This window comes from Electrona antarctica (genome assembly GCF_951216825.1).
Source record: "Electrona antarctica genome assembly, chromosome: 20".
In the NCBI taxonomy this organism is placed as follows: Eukaryota; Metazoa; Chordata; class Actinopteri; order Myctophiformes; family Myctophidae; genus Electrona; species Electrona antarctica.
Genome location: NC_136801.1, coordinates 14,265,776 through 14,292,799, shown reverse-complemented (window position 1 = coordinate 14,292,799; position 27,024 = coordinate 14,265,776). Strand labels below are relative to the sequence as shown.

Below are 27,024 nucleotides of genomic sequence, written 5' to 3'. Positions count from 1 at the left end.
AAATCAGCCCCATGCATTTAAACTTGAAAATAGATTATCTACAAGCTTACAACTGTTCTAAGCTTGTAGATCTGCTATTTTCAAAATATATATTTTTTTATACATTTTAGATAACTTGTGAAAGTTAATGGGACATTCTGCATAATGAATACTTTTACAATGTCAACTCATTTCATTACATAGGGTACATTAGATCAGTGGTTCTCAACCTGTAGGGTTCCCATGATTCTGGGGGGTCCCCAGATGACAGTAAAGTGTAAAAAAAAGAAAAGAAAAAGAAAGACTAAATGAAATGAAATAAAATAGATTATTAAATCAAAAGTAATCAACAAACTATAAAAACTAGTCAAACAATGGCCACATTTTCAAATAATAATAAGAAAGGGGCAAAAATGTCTCAACTCCTACAATTCGCTTGTCAGGGTGGGGGGGGGGTCACCAGTTCAAATATGATTATTTTGCACATGCTTGGAATTTCAATTCAAACTTGGTTTGATTAATAGCCTACTACCAGGAGAATATACCAAGACTAGAATAACAAGACTATTATTATATTAACAAATAATGTAACTATGTGTCGTGGGAAATTATTGATGCTCAGCCTGTTCTGTATATTGGGATTTTGTTTTGCACAAGGACAAGGTTGCAATGAATGAGCTAGGAAACGTTGCTAAAAGACCATAATTAGTCCTTCAACTCCAACTGACCATCATAATTGAATCATGTAGGTCTACTTTGTTGCTATGAATGTGGTCTTTCTCATTAACACACTCTTTGTTGTGGATAGGCAGGCTACATTTGTGCATCTTTCCATAGCAACCATTGCTCAGTCAGGCAGGCCAAGCTGGCCAACACAATGAAGATGCGCTCTAACCGTGAGTATGCTAAAATGGTATTTCCAAATATAGTAGGCCTACTTTTACTTACTACAATTATTTGAAAACATTTACCTTGTAGATTATGTTGTAGACATAGGCCTATGTGAAATTGGACATGCATAGGCCTACTTTTGGTACTTTAAGTATTTTGATGCCAATACTTTTATACTTTTTAGTTTTTACTCAAGTAAATGTCTCGATTACCGGACTTTTACTTCAGACTAACAGTGTTTCTACATCTACCATAGTATTGCAGTATTTATATTTTAGGGTAAGAAATGTAGTAGGTAACTACAGTATAGCCTACTTTTGCCACCACTGCCCAGGTGGGCACTTTCACTTAGTGCCCTAGGGTGGTCGCTCTAGGAGAGTTTTAACACTAGGACTTTACAGGCTAAGTGCGTCAGAAAATGTTAATACCCGTATGCATTTATGTGGCCTATTCAAGCCTCTTAGAAAATTAAGTTTCCATCTGAAGAGATGTTTTGACTAGGCTATAGGCCTATAGTTATATCTATATTGATATCTATATCACTATAGAGTATTCTAGGCTTAGAATATCAACCTCGAAGTATATATTGCCTTAATTGATGTGGGACAAAATAGGCTTAATAACTTATAATAAGTTTGGGATCTTTTTCTCCTCTGCAAAATGCCGCTGAACATGACTGGGTGCCGGACAGACTGCGTCGAGAAGCCGTTCTCTATCGGATACCAGAAGTTCGGCCGCTTCGTGGGCAGGCACCCGTGGTGGTTCTTCATTTCGCCCATAGTCATCTCCACCTGCCTCGGCGGGGGCTTCGCCTTCCTCTGGGACCGGGAGGCCAACGACATCGAGGAGCAGTTCACGCCGACCAACGGGCCGGCCAAGCTGGAGAGGTTGTTCGTGCGGGAGAACTTCCCTCTGAACAACTCGGTGTTCTCCAGCCAGAGGCTCTACACGGACGGCGTGTACGCGTCCTTCATCGCCGTGTCAAAGTCGGACAACATCTTTAGCGACGCGGCTCTGCGGGAGATATTACGTTTGGACGAGAGGATCCGTCGGATCAACGTCACTCTCGGACACGAGAGGCTCGCGTTTGACGCGCTGTGCGCGAGGAAGAACAACAAGTGCATCCCCAATGAGATCCTGGACGTGATCAATCGCTATGGCCCCGGTGGGATCGAGGGCACAGATCTGTTGACCTTTCCGTTTTTTCGCTTTGGGTTCTCGCACATTTTTCTGGGCTACTCTGTCGGCGGGGTGAACATGAGCGCAACGGTCGTGAAGAGTGCCAAGGCAGTGCGGCTCTTTTACTTTCTGAAGGAGTTCAACCGCTCCGTGACGGACTTATGGCTCAACGAATTCCTCAGGGTTTTTCCCGAGATTCAGACCACGCAATTCATAGAGGTATTAAGAGCCTGCATTTTTTCTTTTACGGAACAAAGGAAAGAAAGGCAAATACATCATCTTTGATTAAAATGTATAGGTTATGTTAAATGTATGATCAAATAATTTCCAAGAGAAATACATTTGATTTGATACCATGCATTCATGTTGTGTTGGTGGCCTATCAACTGTCCTCTAACTCCTCATGCTCGTTGAAGCCTATAGAGGCAACAATAACCTATTAAAAAACGGAGAGAGAGAGAGGGGGGAGGGGCGGCGGCGGCGAAGCCTATACATGTTTCAGTCAGAAAGAGAGAGTGTGTGTCAGAATTTCAGAAAGAGCGCAAGTGTCAGAATTTCAGAAAGAGAGAGTAGGCCTACATGTTTCAGAGAGAGCGAGAGAGAGAGAGAGAGAGCATCAACTCTATTCCCCTGCAGGCTACTAGGCCTAGTAATTATCATTATTCATTATACTTTTGCAAGCTAATCAAATATTCTGCAGCACGTGATGCACATGGCTCATTCTTGTAAAGCCTTATAATACATTGGGCCATTGTCCATTCTGGCTGTCAGCCATATAGGGTTTCTGCCATAGTAGTCTAGTAGCCAGCCCATGAAGTGCCCTTGAACAAGGCATTGAACAAGGCATTGAACCACTACGATGAAATGTGTTCTATGAGCAGGGCCTGGCTGGAAACAAGTTCTTGAGCTTAGCCCAGATACCCTGGGTAAATATAGTAATCATTTCATTTCATTTCATTAGAGCCCCATTGTGAACCCGGACATGTTGAGTACACCAACGTTTTATGTTAGAAATGTAGAAGCATGTAGAAACTGCCGGATGCTAACTTGCATTATGTTGAGCAATTTTCGTAATCGGCATAATTAGCTTTAATGACTATAATCACATATATGGACACTATTTCAGATGATAGTCCGACTCCGAGACCTTAGGTTGCCGGCTCCACCCTAGCCCTACATCTGTGCCAAATTTGGTGCTTCTAAGACTGATTACCGCAAAAATATGCCTAAACATTTCTAACATAAAACATTAGTGTACTCAACATGTCCGGGTTCACATTCTGGCTACTAGACTATAGCCTATCTATCACCTTACTGAATGTATAGTCCACAAAAGAAATACAAAATAAATATATAATATATAGCTGCAAGCAGCGATAAAACGGGGCCAAGCAATAACAAAAATCACACCCATGCGAACTGAGCAGGTGCAGGCTGCTCAACAACACGGCTGGCTGGCTACAGTTATAGTGCTCAGTGTGAATGGCTAGGCTATTCAACAGTGCCACTTTAGGTCACCCAGCGGTATTGCAGCTGTTCTTACCCCAAACAGACCCGCTTATTGTGCGTATTGCATATAGGCTTAGTCTTTTTCTTATTGCTGCATTCTTTGGCCCTCCTATCGCTGCTTGCAGCTATATTGACACATTTCTTTATGTACAAAGTGACAGATGTGTGAGTCAAGGCACATGTGTAAACAAGTTCCATGGCTTTTGGCCAAACAAGGCCTGGGTTATGCCTGTTGAAAGTGCTCGTTATCGCTGCTTGTAGCTATATTTATTTCACAATTTTTCACGTACAAACTTCTCTGCAACATGGGATTTCAGATAATGGTCTATAGATTGTGTGTAACGTTTCATGCAAACTGCTCAAAAATCCAGGCAAAATAAATCAGGTTTAAAGGTATATTCAGTGATTTCACTTAATTCAAATATCACTTATTCTTTCTTATTTTTTGGATAATCCTCCCTACTATAGAGTGTGCTGACCATATAAGGAGTTCCTCCCTGTCCCCAGTGAGCCCCTGGGGTAAAAAAGAAACCCTTGTTTCGGTTTGGGCTTTGGGTGGCAAAGCCTTCATCCAATCAGGATGAGAGGGGCCTTCCTCCAATCATGATCGAGTGGGGCGGGCCTTGGTGCACGTGCTGTTGGTCTGTTGTACTCCCCCCACTGTAGTGTGTGCATGTGCACATCTTGTTACCGGGTGGACCGGGTTTTTTTCCAAATCACTGAATGCTCCTTTAAGCATTTTTCAAACTGCTCAAAATGGCAAAATCAAAATCTGAGGGCGGAGTTTACTGGTCAAAGTGACAGATGTGTTCCCCATGAGTCAGGGCACATGTGGAAACAAGTGCCATGGCTTTTGGCCAAACGAAGCATGAGTTATGCGTTATGCCTGTTCAAAGGTTTCATTTTCAGACAATTGCTATAATGTTTTCAGATACATATTTTAGCATGCTACATCCACTGTCTGGATGTCATCTTGAATGCAATTAAAAACGAGTAGTTCTGTAATTAACATCAGCTGTATTTGGAGGAATGCGCAGCAATGGGAATCAAACAGGTGAATTAAATCAAGATGAATTTGTATTCATTCAGGACTCGGCACGTCATCACGCATCATGTTTTCGTTCAAAGGAAGTAATTAAAATTAGATTTATGGACTTTTGATATAAAAATACACAAAAATGGTCTAAAAGTATGAAAAACATTTTTCATTTCACTACATCTTTAACAAAAAAGTACTCCCAATTTTTGTCAATATAGGTGCAAAGTTCACATTTTCGTGCATTTTGATCAAAGATCCCGGGAGGAGATAGATTTTAACTGTTTTTCATATAATTAAAAAGGGTGGGTGATCTAAAGTCAGAACACCAAAGCTGTTCGGCATGTGTATCAAACTTTTATTGCTGACAGTCAAACGATTCATGAGCTATGCCTGTTCAAAGTTAGCAATTTCAATTGAGTGCTATAGCGCCAACCTTTGGCCATTGGTTGTGGGCATAACTTGGTAACCATATTGCCAAGTTTTGCAAAAAACGACTACTATTTTTGGCGGAAGGAGAAGAAAAAAATCACACCTGTGTGAACTGAGTGGTGCAACTATACTTTTTGGTGTGTGGGGGTCCTCGGGGGTCCCCGGGACATCTAGACCCCCAGGAACGCGCCCAGGGGGGTACAGGCTTTAGTTCCGACACTATTATTGGTCCGACAGTCATGACCGACAACCTACCTCAAACCCTAACCTAACATAACATAACCGCAAGCACGGGAGCAGCGCACGTTCGAGCGGTAGTCCGACCGGTAGTCCGACCGTTGTTCCCGCATGCTCTGTCGGAATTACCATCGGATCCCGCCCAGGGGGACGTGCCGGTTCTGTCGACCCGCCCTGCGTCCGAAACGGTCGAGAAATTACAGAGTTACCGTGTGGGGGTCCCCGGGTGGTCCCCGGAACATCCAGACCCACAGGAACGCGCCCAGGGTGGCGGCCCGGTTCTGGCGAGCCGCCTTGCGTCCGAAACGATTGAGAAATTACAGAGTTACTGTGTGGGGGTCCCCAGGGGGTCCCTCTACTATACTGTACTGTCACTGTACTGTTGCTTGTCTGACTATTGGTTGTCAGCTCTCAGCTTCCCACTCTCAGCTTCCCAAACACTAAAAATCAGACCAGTCTGAAGCGAGGGGTGCAACAGCACCCCCTATTGGTACTCTAAACGGACATAGTCACATAGGTTAGGTCGTTAGGACATAGGTTGGGACATAGGGACAAAGCTGTTCCTTGGAGTGGTTGCACCACTCAAAAACTCAGCTTCCCATCATGCAGCTGTGCACAGTGTGAAGCTCAACAGCATCACTTTGTCACCTGTTGGTACCCTAAACATAGGGACATACATACATACAGACAGACATATGGACAGACATTGCTGGGCATTGGTGTGGCTGCAATAAGGGACCAAAGTCCCTTCGGGCTTTGCCCCTTAAAAAATGAAGAAGCCTCAAGCCTGTGATTTCTAGAACAAAGGTTCTCAAACAAGCTTGTAGACCTGCTACTCATGAAAAATAAATCTATAATGACAAATGCTGGTATCGATTTCGGCTAGTATACTATTCCAGTCTATATCTGATACCACGTAATTTATCACATGATATTTCATTTACAGTCATACTTTTAATGTTTCAGTTGATGTTTCACTACTGTTTTATACCTTGTACACACATATCAGACGAACATGCTCTGTTCCGTCCGTGTCTCAATGCTTTTTCAATGGAAGTCACGTGGTTTGGGGGGAGGGGGGCAATCAAACACAAATGTTTGGTCAAACCACGTGACTTCCATTGGAAAAGCATTGAGGCGGCCATGAAACAGAACAGAGCATGTGTGTACCTTAATACTGTACCATTTACTTCATTAGTTTCAGAGACGTTGCTGACCATTTGGTTGCAATATACGCATATGTTTATGCATAGGGTGAAAGCGCTGTTACCTCATGCAGATCGGCTACTTTCGCCGCTTGCGAGGACGCACACGGGTGAAATTATTATTATGAGGATCGACTTGGCACTTTTTGGCACATTTTGTTACCCCTCTCGGCGTGTTGCCCTACGCACAGTGTTTGTTGTGCGTATGCCTAGCGACGGCGCTGATTAGTTTACTAACTTGTAGCTTATTGTTCATGGAATTTAGATTTCAAGGACCCCCATAACTCTGAGTTACAGACCCTGTAACGGTCCATTTGGAACCCCCAAAAATAACCCAGAGTGTCCCTGGACGCCACTTTGAGAACCACTGTCCTATATATTCTTTAAATTACACACTGGTTGGCCCGGACGGTTAGCTCAACCGTCTGGGCACCTAGGCTGCTGAGCCAGCCTGACGGCGTGCCGTGGGTTCGACTCCCGATCCCAACGGCCTTTGCCGCATGTTGTCACCCCCCCATCTCTCTCCCCATTTCCTGTCAATCTACTTTCAACCTATCAATAAAAGCAGAAAAAGCCCAAAAAATATATCTTAAAAAAACAATTACACACTGGTATCGGATCGGTACTCGGTATCGACCAATACGCAAGTTATGGGTATCTGACTCATTATCGGGAAAGAAAAACAGTAGGTCTACATCTCTAATTGAAAATGGTTAAAATCTATAAATGATGCTCTGGTTTTGTGCCTTTACCTTTGACAGGTTACTCATGCTACATCACTTTGTGCCTTTCCTTTGACAGGTTACTCACGCTACATCGCTTTCCAGACAGGTGGAATTTGAGGCCAATCAATGGGATGTCCTTCCCCTGTTTTTACTTACTTATGTCATTGCCGTAGCATTTTCCATTCTGTCTGCTTTAAGGTATGTATGATCTTGTTACCCAAATAAGCTTTTAATCCACTATAATTTAGCTCATTCAATTTATAATCCCTGCATGTCTTATAAAGTTTAATTTGGCTAATCAAATATAGCATCTATGGATGGGACGATAATATAGCTGATTATCGTTGATAAAATATTAAAGTTTATCGTGAAATTGTCTTCTGTCATTTTAATGTGCAGCAAATTCAGTTAAACCCTCTATACTTGATAGAATGGACCTGTAAAGAGCACACATGGTACACTTATTTCACACTTATTTCACTCCCCCCCCCCCCCCCCCCCCCCCCAACCCCTGGAATAGGGATGCTGGGGGTTCAAGCGGTTAAAAACAGTGGCATTTTAAGTTTTGATATTTTGATTATCGGGATAATATCGTCAGTCACAATTATTTTTGTCACAATAATCGTGTCATGTAATGTTCATATTGTCCCATCTCTAGTAGCATCACCTATTTAATTTCCATTCACAGATTTGATTGTGTTAGAAATAAGGTATGGGTGGCTATGTTTGGCGTATTGTCTGCTGGACTGGCCGTGTTGTCATCCTTTGGCATGATGCTCTACATCGGGGTGCCGTTTGTCATGACCGTGGCTAACTCACCATTCTTGATATTGGGTAAGGATAGAATTAGCTGTCACTGAATTAAAGATACCCTGAGAAGGGGTATCAACTCTTGCAAAGTTATTACTGTCATGAAAGAAGTAGGCTACAGCCCAAAATAAATATACAAGTCACTACAGTATAGCTTTAACATTTTCACACCACACATTTGAGAAATTATCCTATAGCTTTCAAAACAAAACAAAACAAAACAGAACAAAACCACTGCACGAGCTGATACGCTGCTGCTCTTTTGTGTCACCCCCAGGTATCGGGGTGGACGACATGTTCATACTGATATCATGCTGGCAGCATACCAACGTCCATGACAAGGTGGAGGACAGACTGGCCAACACCTACAAAGAGGCGGCCATCTCCATCACCATCACCACGCTGACAGACGTGCTGGCATTCTACATCGGACTGATGACGCCGTTCCGCTCCGTCCAGTCCTTTTGCTTGTACTCCAGCACGGCCATCTTGTTCTGCTACCTCTACAGCATCACCTTCTTCGGGGCGTTCCTAGTCTTGAACGGCAGGCGGGAGAACTCCAATAGACACTGGCTGACCTGCAAGGAGGTGCCCAGCGACTGTCCGGTCGGTCGCTCCAAGTGGTACGACCATTGCTGCGTGGGAGGGGCGTACGACCGCCAGTCAGGGGCCGAGGAAGTACAGCCTATGAACCATTTCTTTAAAAAGTACTATGGACCTTTTCTTACCAAGCCCTGGACTAAAGTGTGTGTTATCCTGCTGTATGCCATGTATATGATCATCAGTGTTTACGGCTGCTTCCAACTCCAGGAGGGGATAGATCTTCGCAACTTGGCGGCAGACGATTCGTACGTAGTGGACTACTATAATGACGAGAAGGCGTACTTCTACGAATATGGCCCAAATATTATGGTCGTCGTGAGGGGCAAATTCCCGTACTGGGACGAGAAGAACATATCCGATCTGGAATCTTGCGTGGAGGACTTCAAAAGCTTGCCCTTCATTGAGAAGGACATATTTACTTCCTGGCTTAAATCATACAAATACTACGGACATCACACAAATCTCAATTTGAGCATCGAAAACGTCTTCAAGACAAACCTGGATTCTTTTCTAAGGTTCTACTCAGACTTCAGGCAAGACGTGAACTTCACCAACGACTCGATCCACGCGTCTCGCTTCTTCATTCAAACGGTCAATATTACCACCGCTCTTGACGAAATGAACATGTTGAATAAACTTCGGGATACTGCCAAGAGATGCCCCGTACCCTTAATGGTCTACCATTGGTCCTTCATTTTCCACGACCAGTATGCCGTGATAGTGAGCAATACCATTCAGAACATTGGAATCACCTCTGCCGTCATGTTATTCATTTCCCTCCTGTTGATTCCCAACCCCCTCTGCTCACTGTGGGTAGTCTTCTCCATAGTTTCCGTCATAACCGGAGTCACTGGTTTCATGGCTCTGTGGAATGTCAATCTCGACACCATATCCATGATCATTCTCGTCGTTTGCATCGGATTCTCTGTGGATTTCTCTGCGCACATTTCGTACGCCTTTGTTTCGAGCAAAAAGCCGACGGCCAACGAGAAGGCTGTGGAAGCACTGTACCGTTTGGGTTATCCCATAGTCCAAGGAGCTCTGTCAACTATATTGGGGGTGGTCGTGCTCTCTGCGTCCAAGAACTACATCTTCAGAACCTTTTTCAAAATCATGTTCCTGGTCATCTTCTTCGGACTGTTCCACGGTATCACCTTTATCCCTGTCTTCCTCACCTTCTTTGACTTTTGCAGCGGAAACTCGAGCAGCAGTGAGAAAACAAAGCCCGAAGATCAAGCTATGGGCAACTGCCAACCAAAGATCCGGCACGACAAAGGCGACGACCAGGACAAACAGATCTACGACAATCACACGTTTCTGTCCGATAATCATCCCAACCACCAAAGCCAGACCGGTGCGTCGGTCTGGACTCTAACCGCCAACTCTGGTATCACCAGTCACACCCAGACCGTGTGCATGGCCAGTACCGTACCCATGTTCAGGGTCGATGGTCAAACCTACGAAGTTCATATGTTCACGCCCCCCAGTACAAATAGCCAGTCAACGGTTGTTGCAAACCAAATTCTGGAATCAGGTGAAAATGGTGTGATGGTTAACAGCCAACCAATGAGTCAGGAGAATAATATCCCTGTTGTCAACTGCTCAAATGTTGAATCTTTGTGATACATGTCCATGTCATGTTGTATATCCCATTGTGTATATGTGGTTTCATAGTGTTTTATGGAATCAAACAATCACAGATATTTCTGGCATTCAATAGATAGTACTAATTCAAATATGAACCTATGGTACCCTATTGAAAAACATACTTCTAAAACGGTTAGTCCCAATGCTTGATTCTGATTGGCTGGTTTCTGATTAGACCACGTATAAAACCTCACGATAATTTACACCTTATAGTCAGGGAATATTATCAGAATAATGTCAAATCTGGATATTTTCTTCACCAATGTGTTTGTAAAGGTGTCTACTAACATAATCCACATTGGTTTCTATTCAACCACCCTAAGAATTTTTGACAGCTGCTGAGTTGGGGTACCATCAACAACCAATATAAGGCAAAATGTTCTAAATTTCATTATGCTTTAAGGAGCATGTGACATGTCAAACTACAAAAAACTAGGGGGTTTTCATGATTCTGAATCCATTCCAAGGGCTTGGGCTAAAAACGGCCATAGACGTCATCACAAATGTGATAAGGTCAGCACAGTGGCAAAGTGGCTATGGCCAAACTAGGGGTTTTTCATGATTCTGAACCCATTCCAAGCATTAGTTTTGCTAAATTCGGCTATAGCCACTTGCCCAAATGTGCTGACCTCATCACATTTGTGACGATGGCTATGGACGTTTTTAGCCCAATGAGTGTTTTTCGTGCAAAACTAATGGAATGGATTCAGAATCATGAAACCCCCCTAGTTTGACATGTCACATGCTACTTAAAGCATAATGAAATTTAGAACATTTAGCCTTATATTGGTTGTTGATGGTACCCCAACTTTCAGCAGATGTCAAAAATCCCCCTAGGGTGGTTGAATAGATGTACCAATGTAGGATATGTTAGTAGACACCCTTACACACACATTGGAAAATTTCTTGGTAAGAATTCCATGTTGATCCTTCCCCATCCATCCTTCGACTTTTGACTTATACCTGTCCATTCAAATTTCCAACTCTAGACAGACCTGCCCCAAAGTTATTAGTGCAGCGATGACGCCCGGCAGCCGGCGAGAACTAGAGTTCTCAACAGGCCCACCTATCCATTCAAACTCTAGACGGGCCTGCCCCAAAGTTATTAGTGCAGCAGTGCCCGGCAGTCGGCGAAAACTAGAGTTCTCAACAGGCCTGAAATTTAAGGCCCCGCCCTACCTGGGCCCTCATCAAACCCTGTACACTCAAGAGAATGTCCCCGCTACCACCCTTAGATCTCCATATACTGTATGGTGCTGACCTGTTCTGACATTCCATATGTTGATCTGACCTCATCAAACCCTGTACACTCAAGACATGCTCCTTATATGGCCAGTACATAATTCATTCCATGTTGATCTGACCCCCCATGAAGTGCCAGCACTCGCCCAGCAGTCTGCCGTCAACGAGGCAGATGCGTGCACGCTTCTCGCCCTCAGGCGTCTCACTGGAATTGCCCGGTGCCCCCCCTTGCTTTAAGATTTTTTTCATGGAGGGATGTTTTTCAGTATAAAAATGGTATTAGGGCTTGTTTGTTTGTCTGTGCCTCGACAGAGCAGGCGCTAGAGTGGTCTGCTAGCTGCTTGCCGGTTGTTGTGGTGTGGCGGGCCAAATGTCAGGGCCAAATTTTTGACCCAGTCCAGCCCTGCCTCTCAGCCATTATAAAATACAAGGTAACCTTCTTGTGGCTTATTGCTTTAATTTACCATACTTGTCTATTCAAGTAATTTGATGTTTACCACAGTTTAACTTTTATTAGTTTATATTTTCATAGACAACAGGTGTACTTGATGTTCATGTTTTATTTAAAAAAAAAAAAAAAATCTAAAGCATTACTGATATTAGAACCTCTACAGTTTGTTAATCAGCTATGTAATGATGAATCTGTACAAGATCAAATTAATTATTTTCCTTCATCAAGAGAATAATCCTTTTATTGATAGGAGATTCATTCATGGAAACTAGTGTGCTCTTATTGGGTACAAGCACATTTTCATCAGTGATGTTGTAATGAATAATAATGGATATTATGAACGGATAATATTACCGGTAATAGAAATAGTATGAGTGGTAACTGAATACATTACCAAGTGTTTGTTGTATTACCACAATGCACCACTGGGTGGTACTGTGGCAACATACCAAGTAAATGGTCTATCTATGGGCATTCCATTTCATGTTCCTCCATTGTATATTGTTAAATTATTAATATAGTTATTAACATAGTCCAAACATTAAAACTAAATTCTCTGAATTAAGATTCATCATTATTTTAAATAATAATGATATTGAACTTGACTTGTATAGAGCGCTTTCCGCTTTTCCATAAAAAGTTACAAAGTGCTTCACAGACCAATGTCAAAAAGAAAGGCAACAGGATAATGATTAAGCAAAGTAAACAGCAAAGTAAACTCAGAAGATAAAATTACATGATTAAAAACAACAACTTAAGAGCCAAAATAGGCCTAACTAAAGGACTTGATGGGTGTGTTCTGGTTGGGTATTCTTTAGAAATACTTAGCAGTTAAGCAGCTGAATTCTGTACCGATCAGAGACGGGATATACACAGTACCGTAGCTTTTTTTCTTTTTTCCCCCTGATCCCAGTGTATAGGGAATTACAATAGTCTAACCGTGATCAAATAAAACCCCATGGTTTAATTTGGGTTCCATAAAACAGTGATTCTCAGGGCACCCCTGAATGACATTGTGTTGTTTTTTATTTGTGGAATTTCTTAGATTTGTTTGTTTTGAAATGTATAAAATTCCCTCATTTTAAAACAAAAACATCTTCAATGGATTATTTTGCATAATACCTTTTCACTGAAACTTAACCCTGACAAGAACTTGGAATTGTAGGAGTTGAGGTATTACATTTCGTTTGACTCGGTTGTGAAAATAGCAGATCTACAATCTCACTTGAGCTTGTAGATCTGCTATTTTCAAATGTTTTGCCTCTTTCTTATTTGACAATTTGGCCAATGTTTGACCAGTTTTTTATAGAATAGTTTGTTGATTACTTTGGATGCAGTAACTGTCTTTTTATTTTCCGGTATTAAAAGGTCTTAAAAGTCCTTAAATTGTCACTTCACTGTCATCTGGGGATGCCCCAAAATCATGTGGACACACACCGGTTGAAAACCACTGCGTTAGAGGGATTTTGTGGAAGTTCTTTGTAGTGGCCAAAAAGAAAAGCACTAAGAAAAAGTAGAAAACAAAAAGCACTAAGAAAAAGTAGAAAACATTCTATTATTGTATTTATTATTTTATTATTACAGACATCAAAGGAGTATGGGCAATAGAAATAATGCTATTCCAGAAGGGCAAACAGTGGTAGTGTGTTTTATATGTCATGTCATGTCAACAGTTATCCTTAACAGGCTAGTTTGTAGTGTACATCCTAGTAGTCCATATCTCTGTCAGGCAGAAACCAGCTAACTCCAAAATGTTAATTTTGCAGGAAAAATAAAAAATAAAATCAGGAAATGAAGAAAACCATATATTTTTAAACAACGCAACGCTGCCTCGTCAAAGTTGTTATTGTGAATTTATATATTGTCAGATACTTCCATGAGAGGGGGAGAAGGAGTGGAGTTAGCTGCTTTAGCAGACAGTTTTGCCAGAAGAGCGTTTTAATACTTTTCATTGGTTCAATATTATTAACCAAAAACAGATGTAAAGCGTGTTCAATAGCATTGATTTATGAAAAAGAAGAAAGTTAGCGACGATATGCAAGTGTATCTAGAGTCAGTAATCCAAAAGAACAGAAAAGTCTTCTTGTGGAATGCATGCATTTTAAACCTCTGTCAATACATACATTGGCTATTGAAAAATGGCTTATGCTTATGCTGAGCTATACAAGCTCACTGCGAGCTGTACATCTGATATTTTACCCTTTTTTGAAATATCTTGAAAGTCTTTGAGAACTTTTGCATTTTCTTAACACAAATCTTCTCTCCTGGAGGTCCCTGGCACAAAACCTTTACAGATGGCCAAATATATAGTCTGTGGCCAAATATATATCAATGTGTGGAGTCATTGGCATGAAAACGTTTGAGAAACACTGTTTTAAACATCATGCAATGCTACAAATATATCAGAACCCTTCTTATCTTCCATCTCTACCCTCCTCTAGCATGCTCACCAATGTGTTTAATGTGCTGCTGGGGTCCATGATCCTAACCAGAGGCACATTCACACCTGTCTCTTGAAATATCTGGTTCTGTAAAGTCATGGCCAGCATGGAGTCAATACCCAGGGCATAGAGAGCTGTGTCGTCGTCGCCCATCTCATCGACGGCGACGTTGCTCACGTCACTGACCATCTTTCTTACACTGTCACGTACCGATTCCTGCCGCTGAAGCCTGGGTTCAGTCACCGTATTCTCTTTCAGCTCCACTTCCATCAAAGCCGACAGTCGTTCCCTGAGAGCAGTGTTCTGTGAGAGCACGTGCTTATGCAGATTTCTGAAGTTGAATTTGCATATGACCTGCTGCGGGTTGTTTATCAGCAGACACCTTTCCAGAGTCTCGTGAACCTCGCACACGTCCATGGTCATCATCCCCCTCCTCTCAAGGAACCTCTGGAAATTACCTTTATTCAGTAGGAGACCCAGGTTCAGAGGGCCCCAGTTTATGGCCTGCCCGGCAAGGCCAAGGTTTCTCCGGTAATGACAGAATGTGTCGAGGAAGGAGTTAGCCGCTGCATAGTTACACTGTGACACATTGCCGATGACAGAAGAAATGGACGAGTAGCAAACAAAGAAGTCAAGTTTGTTGTGCAACGTTGCAAAATGAAGATTTAGTACCCCGCTCACTTTCGGTCGCAACACCATTTGGAAGAGTGATCGGTCAAGCATGTCAATCAATGCGTCCTGTAGTACCGCTGCACTGTGAAACACTCCTTTGATCGGACAAGAGGGGAACCTTTGTCTGATCTTGGTGATTGCCTCGACCACTTGCCCCGACACAGAAACATCACACTGTAGATTTAGGATTGCCACCCCACATCGCCTGTGGAGCGCTTCCATCTCAGTTTGCGTCTGTGCCGACAGAGCACTTCTGGACAGTGTTGCGATGCAACCTCCACCGCGATAAGCGATAAACTTAACAGTCTCAAGCCCCAAACCGGAGAGCCCTCCGGTCACGATGTAGACACATCTCTGCTTAAAGAGTTGTCTTGGCCTCGCGAGCAAAGGTATATGAGACCTGTTGCAATCAGATCCTTCGTGGTCTAAGACTACTTGTTCCAGAGTCTTTGCTGTGAAGTAGGACTCCGTTTTCACATTGGTCTGAGACTCTTCTGTGACTTGTGACTTAAATAAATGCCCTTTCAGAGGCAGTGACATTGTGTCCAAACTCAACGACTTCAGCCAACAGGAAATCTTTGCACTCTGTGCCTTTAGACTGACTCTCTGAAAAACAGCAGCCACGTTAATTTGGTAGATGTGTATATGTTCACTGTCATTTTCAAATATGTTCACTGCGACCGAGGTTGATATTTGATTGTTGCATACGAATATGACATGCCTCTCCGGACTGCCATGCTCCATTATCCCCTGCCAGGATAGGTGAAATGGTGGCAAGAAAACAAATGTAGAACACTGCTCAACGTTCAAGAGTTCCTTTTGGAAACATTGCCGAGAGATAACATTCCACCCTGACCGGTTTGCTGTCAGAGCTATGACTTTAAGTAGACCAGAGGCAGGAGATGACGAGATAATAGCCAACCTCCTGTGCTGTTTTAGCTGAGGTAATGTCCTCTGCAAGATCTCCCATGCCAATACAAAGTACGACATACACGAAATCTCTCTCAGTATTGGGAGACTCTTTGTGTCGTAGCATGCTGCTTCAGGAACTGTAACCCTTGAAGCGGCAGCTACAGGGTAACAACAAACAACATGGTCTCCTACCTTCAGTTTGTGGACATCTTCACCAACAGCTGTGACAACGCCACTAAAATCCAAGGCCAGAAGCTTGTGATTGTGTGAAGAGTGCTCGTTCCAGTAAAACGTCTTGCCAAAGTTCAGGTGTGAAACACTGACTGGAAAGTAATCACACGAATGCACGCATATATTCATTAGTCGAATCTCAACAGACTCACCATGGACTAGATCTCCTTCTGCTTCACAGGGCACGGCAGACACATTGGACACTCTATACGGATCAGCAGTTTGTAGGAGAAAGTCCTCCGTATAAACAGCAAGCCTATCCCCCTCATAAGTAGAGTCATTTAAGGGGGTATGAGCTATGGTTGTTGACCAGGCCTGGCCCTTGCTAATCGAGACCTGTTGGTGCTTGCAGCCGTTTATCACCGACACCAGCGTTTGAATGTCTTCACTGGTCACAGAGGCGAGGTCAATCAACTGAAAAGAGAGACCTTCCACCTCTGCTGCACAAGCTCTCGTCATACCGGACAACACAAAGCCAGGACTGACGTGGTCCACAAGCTCATCTGTGGATCTGTACGTTATGACTCGGAGAGTGCAGGAGCGCTCGCACTGTTTCAAGGCTAGAACCACTTGGCGAAACAGCTCACAGCAAGTAACCAACGCTTCCAGTGTCCCCTCAGATGATAGATGACTCAGATCCTGAACACCCCAAATGAACAGCATCTCTTCTAAATTGGGGTTAACGCGAAGTGTTTCATTTAGTATTACTTGAAGTTCACCGGACAGCCAGCTCTCTTTGTTTAAAATAACAGCCGATTCTAGGTGTACATGCGATCTAAGCGCCTTAGCAATTCCAAAATCGTCCTCAAAAACGACAGCCTTTATCTGGGAAATCACGTCAGACGCAGTATGGTTGATTGTGACGCTTTCACTGTGAAAGAAAGGTGACTCGGAAGCATTTGAGCGACAGCTCAAGAAAGTGATTCTCACTTGCCTTAGCTCCACGAGCACATGCCCATCTTTGGAGGAAAAGCATCCGCACACGTCAAGGAAGTCTGCAGTCTCCTGAGTAGCTCTAATGTATATGACCATTTCCGCCTGTAGCGCTCTCGTCACGGCTATGCAACCTATCGCCGAGGGGAATCCTGGCCTGGCTGTTAGCTGTCTGCTAGCTACCACGGCCGTCATCTGCAGGAAATAGTCCAAAACCACAGGATGGAGGAAGTACTTGTGAAGCTGGCACAGAATCTCACCGGGAACTTTAATCACCGTTATAGCTTCCTTGAATTCATGGCCAAATTGCACATCGCTGAGCTGTCTAAAGACAGGGCCGTATTCAAATCCTCCTTGAGAAAGTATCGCATAAACCTCATTCTTGTCGATGACCAATTTGCACCTCTGTGCGATGACGTCAAGGGAAATGGTGTGTTCTTCTACAGACGGTTGGGAATTTGTGTACCTGCACGTACCAAATGCGTGTGTTGCTGCGGAAGACTGTACCTTGAATGCGGTCTCGTTTTCTGCATGCTCCAGGATGACTTTCATCTGATGAAAGTTTGAACTCAGTGTAAACAGACTGTGAAAAGTTACACTGAGTTGGAGCGAGGAAACGGGCACCTTTGGTGTTAAACTTGACATCATCGCAGCATAAGCCAGTTCAACGTACAGCGCCCCTGGGGCAATGGCAACACCATTGATCTTGTGGTCCCAGAGATAGGGAGTAGTCTCTAATGAGAGAATGCATTTGTGTTCTTTATGGTCATGTTTTGTTTGGGAAATCATCAGTGGATGGTAAGTGGAAACACTTGGTTTGTTTCCTTTTGCCTCAGCTTTAAAGTTCACCACTTTCCTCTGGTTATCAAACTGATAGACTGGAAACGCAGATGGAAGTGTCTCGCAGCCGCTATAGACGCGATGCCAATCCACCTGGACGCCTAGTTCAAAGAGTTTCGCAACCGTGGACAACATCGCATCATAATCATTCTCTGGCTGCACTGAAGTGAGAACGACGGTGTCATTTCCCAAAGTCTCGAGGATGTTCCTTTGCAGGGCCCTACGAGGACCAATCTCCACGAAGACCAGGTTCCTCCGCGTCTGTTCATCTCCGGCGGCAGCTCTTAGTGTTTTCTCAAATAAAACCGTCTCTCTGATATTCTTCGCCCAATACCTGCCTGTGCTGAAGTCACCGATTGAATATTTATCTCCGGTCACCGTTGAATAAAGCTCACACTCCACGTCATTGATGGTCAGTGGGCCAATGCTTTCCGCAATTTCGCCAACTATGGGATCCATCATGTGGCTGTGGTAAGCGGCTGGGACATCCAAGATACGGAGAAACAGGTTTTTATCTGTAAACTCGCTGCTCAGCTTACGATGGAGCGTGTCTATTGCGTCTGCGTCACCTGACAGAGTGCAGGACTGAGGGCTGTTGAAAGCTGCCAAGCAAACTTTCCCAGAGAAAACAGGAAGTATTTGCAAGACCTTTGCCACAGCCACATGACCGACTACAAGCATCTTGCCTCCTGTGACCTTGCTCTGGAGGGCACTGCGGTGATAGATCACCTTCACTGCATCCGCAAGAGACAAGAGGCCGGCACAGTGAGCAGCAGCCACCTCACCAACAGAGTGCCCAAGAATGGCATCAGGTTTGACACCCCAGTGCTTCAGAAGACTGGCAATGCCGACCTGTATCGCAAAGATAAGAGGCTGGACGACATCAGGTTTAGTGTGATCATCATTATCGTAGCCGTCTGCAATTATTTGCACGATGCTGATGCTTTTGTAACTCTGGAAGAGGTTCTCAACCTCTCTGACTTTTTCTCTGAATACAGGTGCGTCTCGCAGAAGCTGCTTGCACATGCCCCTGTAGGTAACCCCGTTGCCACAAAACACTAGAGCTATTCGGATGTCCGACCTGATCGGCTCAGCCTTTTTGTTCAGCGAAGTTGTCAGCTGCCTTTCTAAGTCCGAGATGGAAGACGTTAAGAAAGCTTTTCTATACTTGTGTTTGTAATGGGTCCTCATGCATGCCGAGGTGTATGCTATAGCTTGAACGTCAGCGTCTTTATCTCCGCTTACCTTCTGGTGAGTGTCTGTTATGGACAAGGACAAGGACTTCTCTGATGCTGCAGAAATGACAAAGACCTTTGGACAGCCTTGGGCGATCTTTTTGCGAACAGCATTTTGCCTGTATTCTTTTACTATTGCATGTGCATTTGTGCCACCAAACCCAAAGCTATTAATCCCCGCTACCTTCTCCAGCGACCCACTGGTCTCCCATTTCTCACATGTGGTGGGAATACGTATGTTCAGGGCTTTGGCGTCTATACTGGAACTGTGTTCAGAGTAGAACACAGTTGGAACAATGGTTTCATGCTTCATCATTAACAGTACCTTAATGAGCCCTGCCACCCCAGCTGCAGACTCTGTGTGTCCAATGTTGCTCTTCACAGAGCCGATGCGGAGTGTCTCTGAACCTGGAGGCCTGGCTTTGGCGATGACGTTTGAGATGCTGCCAGCCTCTGTTGGGTCTCCGACTGGGGTTCCGGTCCCATGTGCCTCGATGTACTGGACATTCCGCATGTCAAACTCGGAGTAGACGCGGCGCAGCAGCTCCTCTTGTTGAACCATGGAGGGTTTGGTGATGGGAGAGACTGAGCGGCCGTCTTGGTTGACTGCCGTTTTGCTGACAACCCCCCAGATTTTGTTGTGGTCTCTCACAGCCTTGATAAAAAAGAACACCATTGCATTGTTGTTATTATTCGGCCAGCTACTATACTGTACATCTGTGGAATTCCAATTGTTATTATACGGTATGAATGACACAAAATATCTGAATCTGTTCCATTAATGGACTTCACCTGTTTGAAGTGGATGCACCTGCTTGAGGTACTTATGCATAGTGATCAATAAGAGAGTGAGTAGAGAGGCAGATATCTCCCCTTATATATAATTATATACATGTATTTGTATGTATATTGTATATGTTTGGTTTGTATATTGTCCTAGACTTTTCTTTTTCATGGTTACACAAGGACAATTCAATCAAAAGTAAATGAAAAACAAAATGAATGAAAATATTCAAAAAATATTCAAAAATGAAAAGAAAATATTGTTGCTGTCGGGCTTAAACCTCACCAGATTTTAACTTTTTGTGGTTTTCCGTAAATTAACGCCCTACTTGGTCATATACTATACAGAAGAAGTAGATCTGCAAGCTATAAACGATTTGAATCCTAAAAACAAGGTAACAGTTTAGGACATAATGACCGAGACGATATCCCGATATAGAACTGACTTTCCAACTAATAAAGAAAGACATAATTGACTCATTTCAGAATTAAATTTCATTGCAGCAACTTTTGCGATTTGTCACAGACAAGATATGATTTTGTGACATAGAGGGAATAAACAGAGGGAATAAGTAGCATACATGTTTCAGTGGTTTGAGCAGCACCACCCCACAGCCCTCTCCTCTGCCGTAGCCATCAGCTGTGCTGGAGAAAGGTTTACTGGTTCCATCAGGTGAGATCATCTTGGCCTTGCTAAGAGCAACAAACAATCGTGGCTCCATGATACAGCTGACCCCCCCGCACAGAGCCATCTCACAGTCTCCTGTGTTATAAAATAAAAGAAAACTGTTAATTTCATCTACTACCTTTTCTCACTGACAAAAACTAAATAAAAACTAAACTATGGCGAATAAAACTAAATATACTGACAATTTTGTCTACAAATAAAACTAGACTATGATGTTAGGGAGGAACTAGTGGAGTTTGGTTGCACTCGGGTGTTGCACTCTGAAAATAGCTGATCTACAAGTTCACAATGTGTCGCAGCATGGCACATTGTGAGCTTGTAGAGCGGCTATTTTTGGCATTCAACCAAGTATTATGGCCAAAATAACGACGTCAAAATCAACTGTCAACTTCTGATAATTAGTCAAATAAAAACCTTTCAGAAAACTAAAATAATATGACTAAAACTAAATTAAATTGTATTCAAAAGACTATGTCTAAAAAGACGGCAACATTTGCCGTCACAATTAACACAGAAAGAAACAGACACTCAAACATGTGACGCCAGAAACCTAGTGGTCTGAATTTCTCACTGGATATAGGCGAGACATTTATGCAGGGAAAGGGAACTTGCACAAGCACACAGTGGCGTGCACATATCCTAGCACCCCCTGCCCTTTTGGCAATGTGCCCTTTTGAAAAGAACAACCTTTTTTTTTTTCCCTTTTTTTTTTCCCAGTGTACACTGTACAGTATGTGGATTGTGGACCATGGTGACATTGATCAATTCTTGATAAAATAGCTTCTAATATATTATTTAGGCCCCAAAATCTATAAATCTCACACTATTGAGGCAATCGGCCGGTTCCACGCGCTGCACAAGGTGCCCTTTTTTCACTTGAGCACCTGCCCCTCTAAATGTCTGTGCACGCCACTGCAAGCACATAACTCTTACTTTGCTTCATAGCCTGGCAGGCCGAATGCAGTGCCACTAGAGACGAGGAACAGGCACAGTCGATGGCGAAGGAAGGGCCGGTGAGGTTGAAGGTGAAGGATATTCTGTTGGCGGCCACACTCATAGCCGTGCCTGTGCCGTGGTAGTGGCTTATCCTGCTGGGACTGTGGCTGAGGATGCTCTCATAGTCCCTGTTCATCAGACCTGCAACAATAAAGTTCAAATTTCTATATACCTTTTGTGTTTTTTCCCCGTAAATGAATTAGTACTAATTGATCATACTACAGCGTCACACAAAAGTATCAAAAGTAACAGATCCACAAGCTTGTAGATAGCAACAGTTTTAGTTCAAGTACAAGTAAGAAGCGCAAACGCGGGAAGCGAACGCAGCTCGTAAATTGCAATAACAATTAGAATAAATTACGAATTATTACGAAGTGTGTGGTACTGTAAAATTAGTGAAAACAGGGCCGCCACGAGAAGGCTCAGCACCGCTACCGTGTGTGTGTGTGTGTGTGTGTGTGTGTGTGTGTGTGTGTGTGTGTGCGCGCACGCACGCGCGCGTGTGTTTATCTGTGACATACAGACAGACAGACATGTTCTGCCTGGCTTCCATAGTAATGGCTCGGTGCGTTTGCAATAAACTCAACCACAAAAAATTGCTAAGTTCAAAACCAGGATTTACAGTAAAATTGTAAGCTGTAAGGACTCGCACTCTATTGTTCCGAGTAAAACTGTTATCTACCCAGGCAATGTTTTATTAGCCACAAAGAAAATTCAAATGTAAAATGTTTCATGCACTCTGCTCGCAGCTAAAGTTAGAGATGTACGATACCATTTCTTCCTTATCGATACCAATACCAATAACTTGCGTATTGGTTGATACCGAGTACCGATCCGATACCAGTGTGTAATTAAAAATAATATAGGTCTAGGACAGTGGTTCTCAAAGTGGAGTCCAGGGACTCTGGGTTCCTTGAGGGGGTTCCAAATAGACCCTAACAGGACTGTAACTCTCAGGGCTCCACCCCTTATCCCTAAACTTCTTTGCCTTTTTGTCTCCACCAGGCCGAAGGCATGGGGAGAGAGTATGTTTTGCACTCCGTCCGTGTGTGTGTGTGTCCTTCCGTCCGTCTGTTACCAGCTAATCTCCAGCACCGTTAACCCGGTCGATGCCAAACTTTGCACACACACTCCCTGGATGCCAACGATGAACCTCTGCCCCACATTTTCCAGAACGGCCTGTTATAGCGCCACCATGAGGCAGCTTTTCACATTTTTTACCTAAAACTGCACCGTGAATCTGCGTGAAACGTTGCATGCACACTCCCTAGAGGCCAAGGACAAACCTTTGACCTGCATTTTCCGCATCTGCCTTTTATAGCGCCACCAGGAGGCCGACTTTTGTAAAACACATTTTTGGATATTACTCCTCCATATTCTGTCCAAAAATCTCACAAATCGTTACACAGTATCTCTATGGTCATGTGCTCAAGTCGGATCTGTCCGATATTTCATATTCCATCCTAATTGGCTAGCTTTCACAGTTTGCAAGATTGCCCCGTTTTGAACAAAAGCCTCAAATCATGAACGCAGCATGCAATTTACGTGAAATCTTTCACACATTTTCTTACTAGGCTGAGGAATATATCCCACCCTTTTCACATTGGCCTGTTATAGCGCCACCAACAGGTTGATTTTTGCTAAACACATTTTTGGAACAAAATGCCTCAAATCATCCAATTGCCATCAAAGGCGTATGAAGAAATGTCACCCTTTTCACATTGGCCTATTATAGCGCCACCAGGAGGCCACAACCTGACCTGCCCTGGTGGAGACCTGTGCCCCGAGGGGCACTTTTTCTAGTTTTTACTATTTTGCAAAACATTTTTGAATAGTTAAAATGGCCAGTCTACAAGCTCACAAAGTGTCAATGTAGATTGGCTAGTTGAACTATTCAAATATGTTTTACAAAATAGTAAAAAAAAGGCAAAGAAGTTTAGGGATAAGGGTTTTAACGGTGACGAAAATGGAGCCCTCAGTGTACAAATGGAACCAAATGGACCCTTACAGGTGGACCATTTGTATACTCTCAGTTATGGGTGTTCCTGAAATTAAACGGTTTGAGAACCACTGATCTAGGAATAAATAAAAATCCCATTAATAATTGTTTAAGTGCAGCAACAAGTTAGTAAAATTATAATGTAAATAGTTGAGAGAATAAAACAGTAGTGCAACTGAAGCAATCAAAATATGACTGTAAAATAAATATCATCATGTAATGTGACAATTGACGAGGTAACGGGATGGCATAGACTGATACCAGCATTTTAGGCAGTATTGGCAGCTTTTTACGATACTGGTATTCAGCGACAGCTCCAGAAAATTGTGACTGGGGGTGCTATGGGGGTGCTGGCTATTTAGAGGGGCTAATTCATCTCGGTTTACATAGAAGTCAGTCAAGTGGGCTTGTGTGGAGGGGGGCTCAGGGGGGGGGGGGGGGGGGGGGGGCACCAGAGGCCCCCCTTGCCCTAGCCTGGCTAATAAACCAGACTAATATCACACAACACTGTCGCGGTATATCAGTCTGGGCTGGCTCCACTTGGATTTCATTTCCCGGGGAACATTTTCTCTTTGACGCAATTGGTCAGAGCTACTGTCAGTCAAAAGTCTCAAGCATTGAACGTCACTGTACCAAAGCCCGCCTATATTGCATACCGTGTCCCGATTGGTCCGACCTGTTCTCTGCTGTAGGAAAGAGGCGTGCTACTGAGCCTCGCCAGACCGTAATCCGCTGGTAGGCAACTTTTTTTTGCCAACGGCTGATTCGGTCTGGTTTATTAACCAGGCTACCCTTGCCCTCCATGGAGCCGTCCCTGCTGGTCGGAACTCTACCTAGAATGACAGAGATTGGTTACGGTAGGTTACCTATGTAAACCCCGGTCCTGGTCCCACTGACTGCCTCCATAGCCATGCCAGCGTCTTCCAAGGCTCTGTATGTGCACTGTAGCAGGAGTTTCTGCTGGGGATCCATAACATCAGCCTCAGCTTCAGAGATGCCGAAGAATCTGTGATCAAACTCATTGAATCTGAGGAGTAGATGGATATATATCCTTCATTAAGCATTTTCTCTTTTTACAGTAGGCTACTTTTATGTACATGGTTTTTGAAAGAATAATGATATGACTATGTATCCCCCCCCCCTATGCTAATAGCCTACAATATAACATACATAACATACAATTGTGGTTTGTCTCCCTGCTCATCTAGAGATCATGTCAAAGGTCATGTCTCACCTAGACAGTACAGTAGACACAGGATCGGACACAAAGCTTGACATGATGGTCAAGATTCAATTTATACCCTAAGCAAGCAGTCAGGCTCAATTAGATCAACTAGAATTTCGCCGAGTTACGTAGCAGCGCTAGGAAATTGCGGGAGTTGACAGACTCCACTTCATGTTTCAGCTGTGTGTTTATACCCAGTATTGTGTAGAAATGGTGATCAGACTTTAAACATAAGTTGTTTCCCCGTTTTTCTCCTCCGCAGCGGTGTGGAGCGACATTGAGGGGTCGGAAATAACGCGTGCGACATTGAGGGGTCGGAAATAACGCGTGTGTCACTGTGAAGGCCGTAGACTGGCCCCATGAAGTGAACGGAGTTGGCGTAACTCGGCAAAGTGGTGACGATTTTGACGTAGGCTGGTGGTCTTGCGCAAGAATGTGTTATTTCATAAAAATGGGTATTGTACTGTAAATATGACAGTTGCATGGATGCAAAGTAGTGGTTGATGTGTGGACAGGCATGCTGTTGGTGTTGTGCATGGTGAGATGTGTGCAAACGGTGTGGTTTGGTAGGAGAAGGCGGACAAAGGATGGGGTGTTGCGCTGTCTATTAGGGTGGCAGGATGGTAAAAAATGCAACACATAAGCAGGAACCAGGAAACCAGGTTCAAATCCGGGGTAGAAGAGGAAGTTACATTGTATCTTATCTTTCCCTTTTTTACTTTTGTATGCTTTATTGTATTGTTCTATACTGTGCTAAATCAAATCAAATCAAATCAAATCAAATCAAATCAAAATGTGCAGGTTTAAGAAAAGGTATTGCTGTCACTTTCACTTTCAATACCCTATGTCTGGAGCTTACCCATGTATGAGGGCAGCTTTGGTTGTCTGAGTCTTTCCAGGTTTGCTATCATCAGGATCATACCAGTATGCACTGTCAAACCTTTCTTCTGGGATGTCGGTAACACAGTTCCTCCCCTCCGACAGCACCTTCCAGAAATTCTCCTGCCCCTCGCCTATTACCAAACACAGCCATAGCAGACAGTGGTGGAAGAAGTACTCAGTTACGTACTTAAAAAAAATATTAGAGTATAAAAGTATTGTAGAAATAGACTGTTACAAGTAAAAGTTTGGAATTAAAAATGTACTTGAGTGAAAGTACATAAGTATTGACATCAAGTTGTACTTAAAAGTACAAAAAGTAGAAAGTACTATGTTATGCAGAATGTCCCATTTCACACATTTTCAAATGTATAAAAGTCGTTTGAAAATAGCCTGACTGAAGTGGGTAATGTATGTTTTGTAAGAACAACCAAAATCCACAAAGTAACTAGTACCTAAAGTTTTCAAATAATTGTAGCGGAGTAAAAAGTACAATATTTGCCTCTGAGATGTGATGGAATAGAAGTAAAAGGAGAAAATTGGAAATAATGCAGTAAAGTAAAACATAAATACATAAATAAATAAAACCTAAAAAATTACATTTAATCGAGTAAATGTACTTTAGTTTACACCACTGCCTATCAGCAAAACACAGCCTTATGTTTTAGAATACCTAAAAAGAAAAGAAAACACTATAAAAAAACTAAAAAAAACTTTATTCTTACCTCCTGGGAAATTGCATCCGATCCCAATAATGGCTATGTCTTCTTCTTCTGTGAGCGCCATGGTCATGTTCAGTTAGCAGAGTTGACCGACATATTCTGTTGTCTCGCAGTCATTTTCAAACATACCAGAATTCCCCTAAAAGACAGAGGCTATAAGCCATTTCACAAAGATGCTCAACTTGCTGCTGAGTTTGCTCTCAACTGAAGATGTTCCATCTCCATTGCCTTTTATAAACAGTGTCTTGAATCAAAGCAAAGGGGACCGTGGGGACAATAGACACCCGTTGACTGTCTGTTACAGACCAACGACGGCTTCATTTGTAACCAAATACTAATTACAGGTTAAGATGGTGATCTAAAGCAGGGGTTCCCAACCTTTATATTGTCACGGACCGGCTGACAGTTCATAAAATGTTCACGGACCGGCAAGAGGAGGGGGGTTGGGGGGCTAACGTTCTCACGGAAGACAGTTGACTGCATGGCCCTTAAAAAGGCTACCCTTTATTGATATATATATAT

At 43.3% G+C, this 27,024-nt stretch overlaps 2 protein-coding genes across 2 annotated transcripts; one reads left to right on the top strand and one right to left on the bottom strand.

The window, feature by feature from the left end:
- Positions 1–1,530: 1,530 nt before the first annotated feature.
- On the top strand, positions 1,531–10,229 carry ptchd3a (patched domain containing 3a; the record flags this gene model as incomplete). Its single annotated transcript, XM_079489328.1, has 4 exons — positions 1,531–2,268; positions 7,270–7,391; positions 7,882–8,027; positions 8,281–10,229. The coding sequence occupies 4 exons, from the start codon at positions 1,531–1,533 to the stop codon at positions 10,227–10,229; spliced, it is 2,955 nt and encodes a 984-aa protein (XP_079345454.1).
- Positions 10,230–14,215: 3,986 nt separating this feature from the next.
- On the bottom strand, positions 14,216–26,566 carry pks1 (polyketide synthase 1; the record flags this gene model as incomplete). Its single annotated transcript, XM_079489327.1, has 6 exons — positions 14,216–19,865; positions 20,575–20,756; positions 21,615–21,818; positions 24,543–24,703; positions 25,761–25,914; positions 26,506–26,566. 6 exons carry the CDS (start codon positions 26,564–26,566, stop codon positions 14,361–14,363), a joined length of 6,267 nt encoding a protein of 2,088 aa, XP_079345453.1. The 3' UTR covers positions 14,216–14,360.
- Between the last annotated feature and the right edge of the window lie 458 nt (positions 26,567–27,024).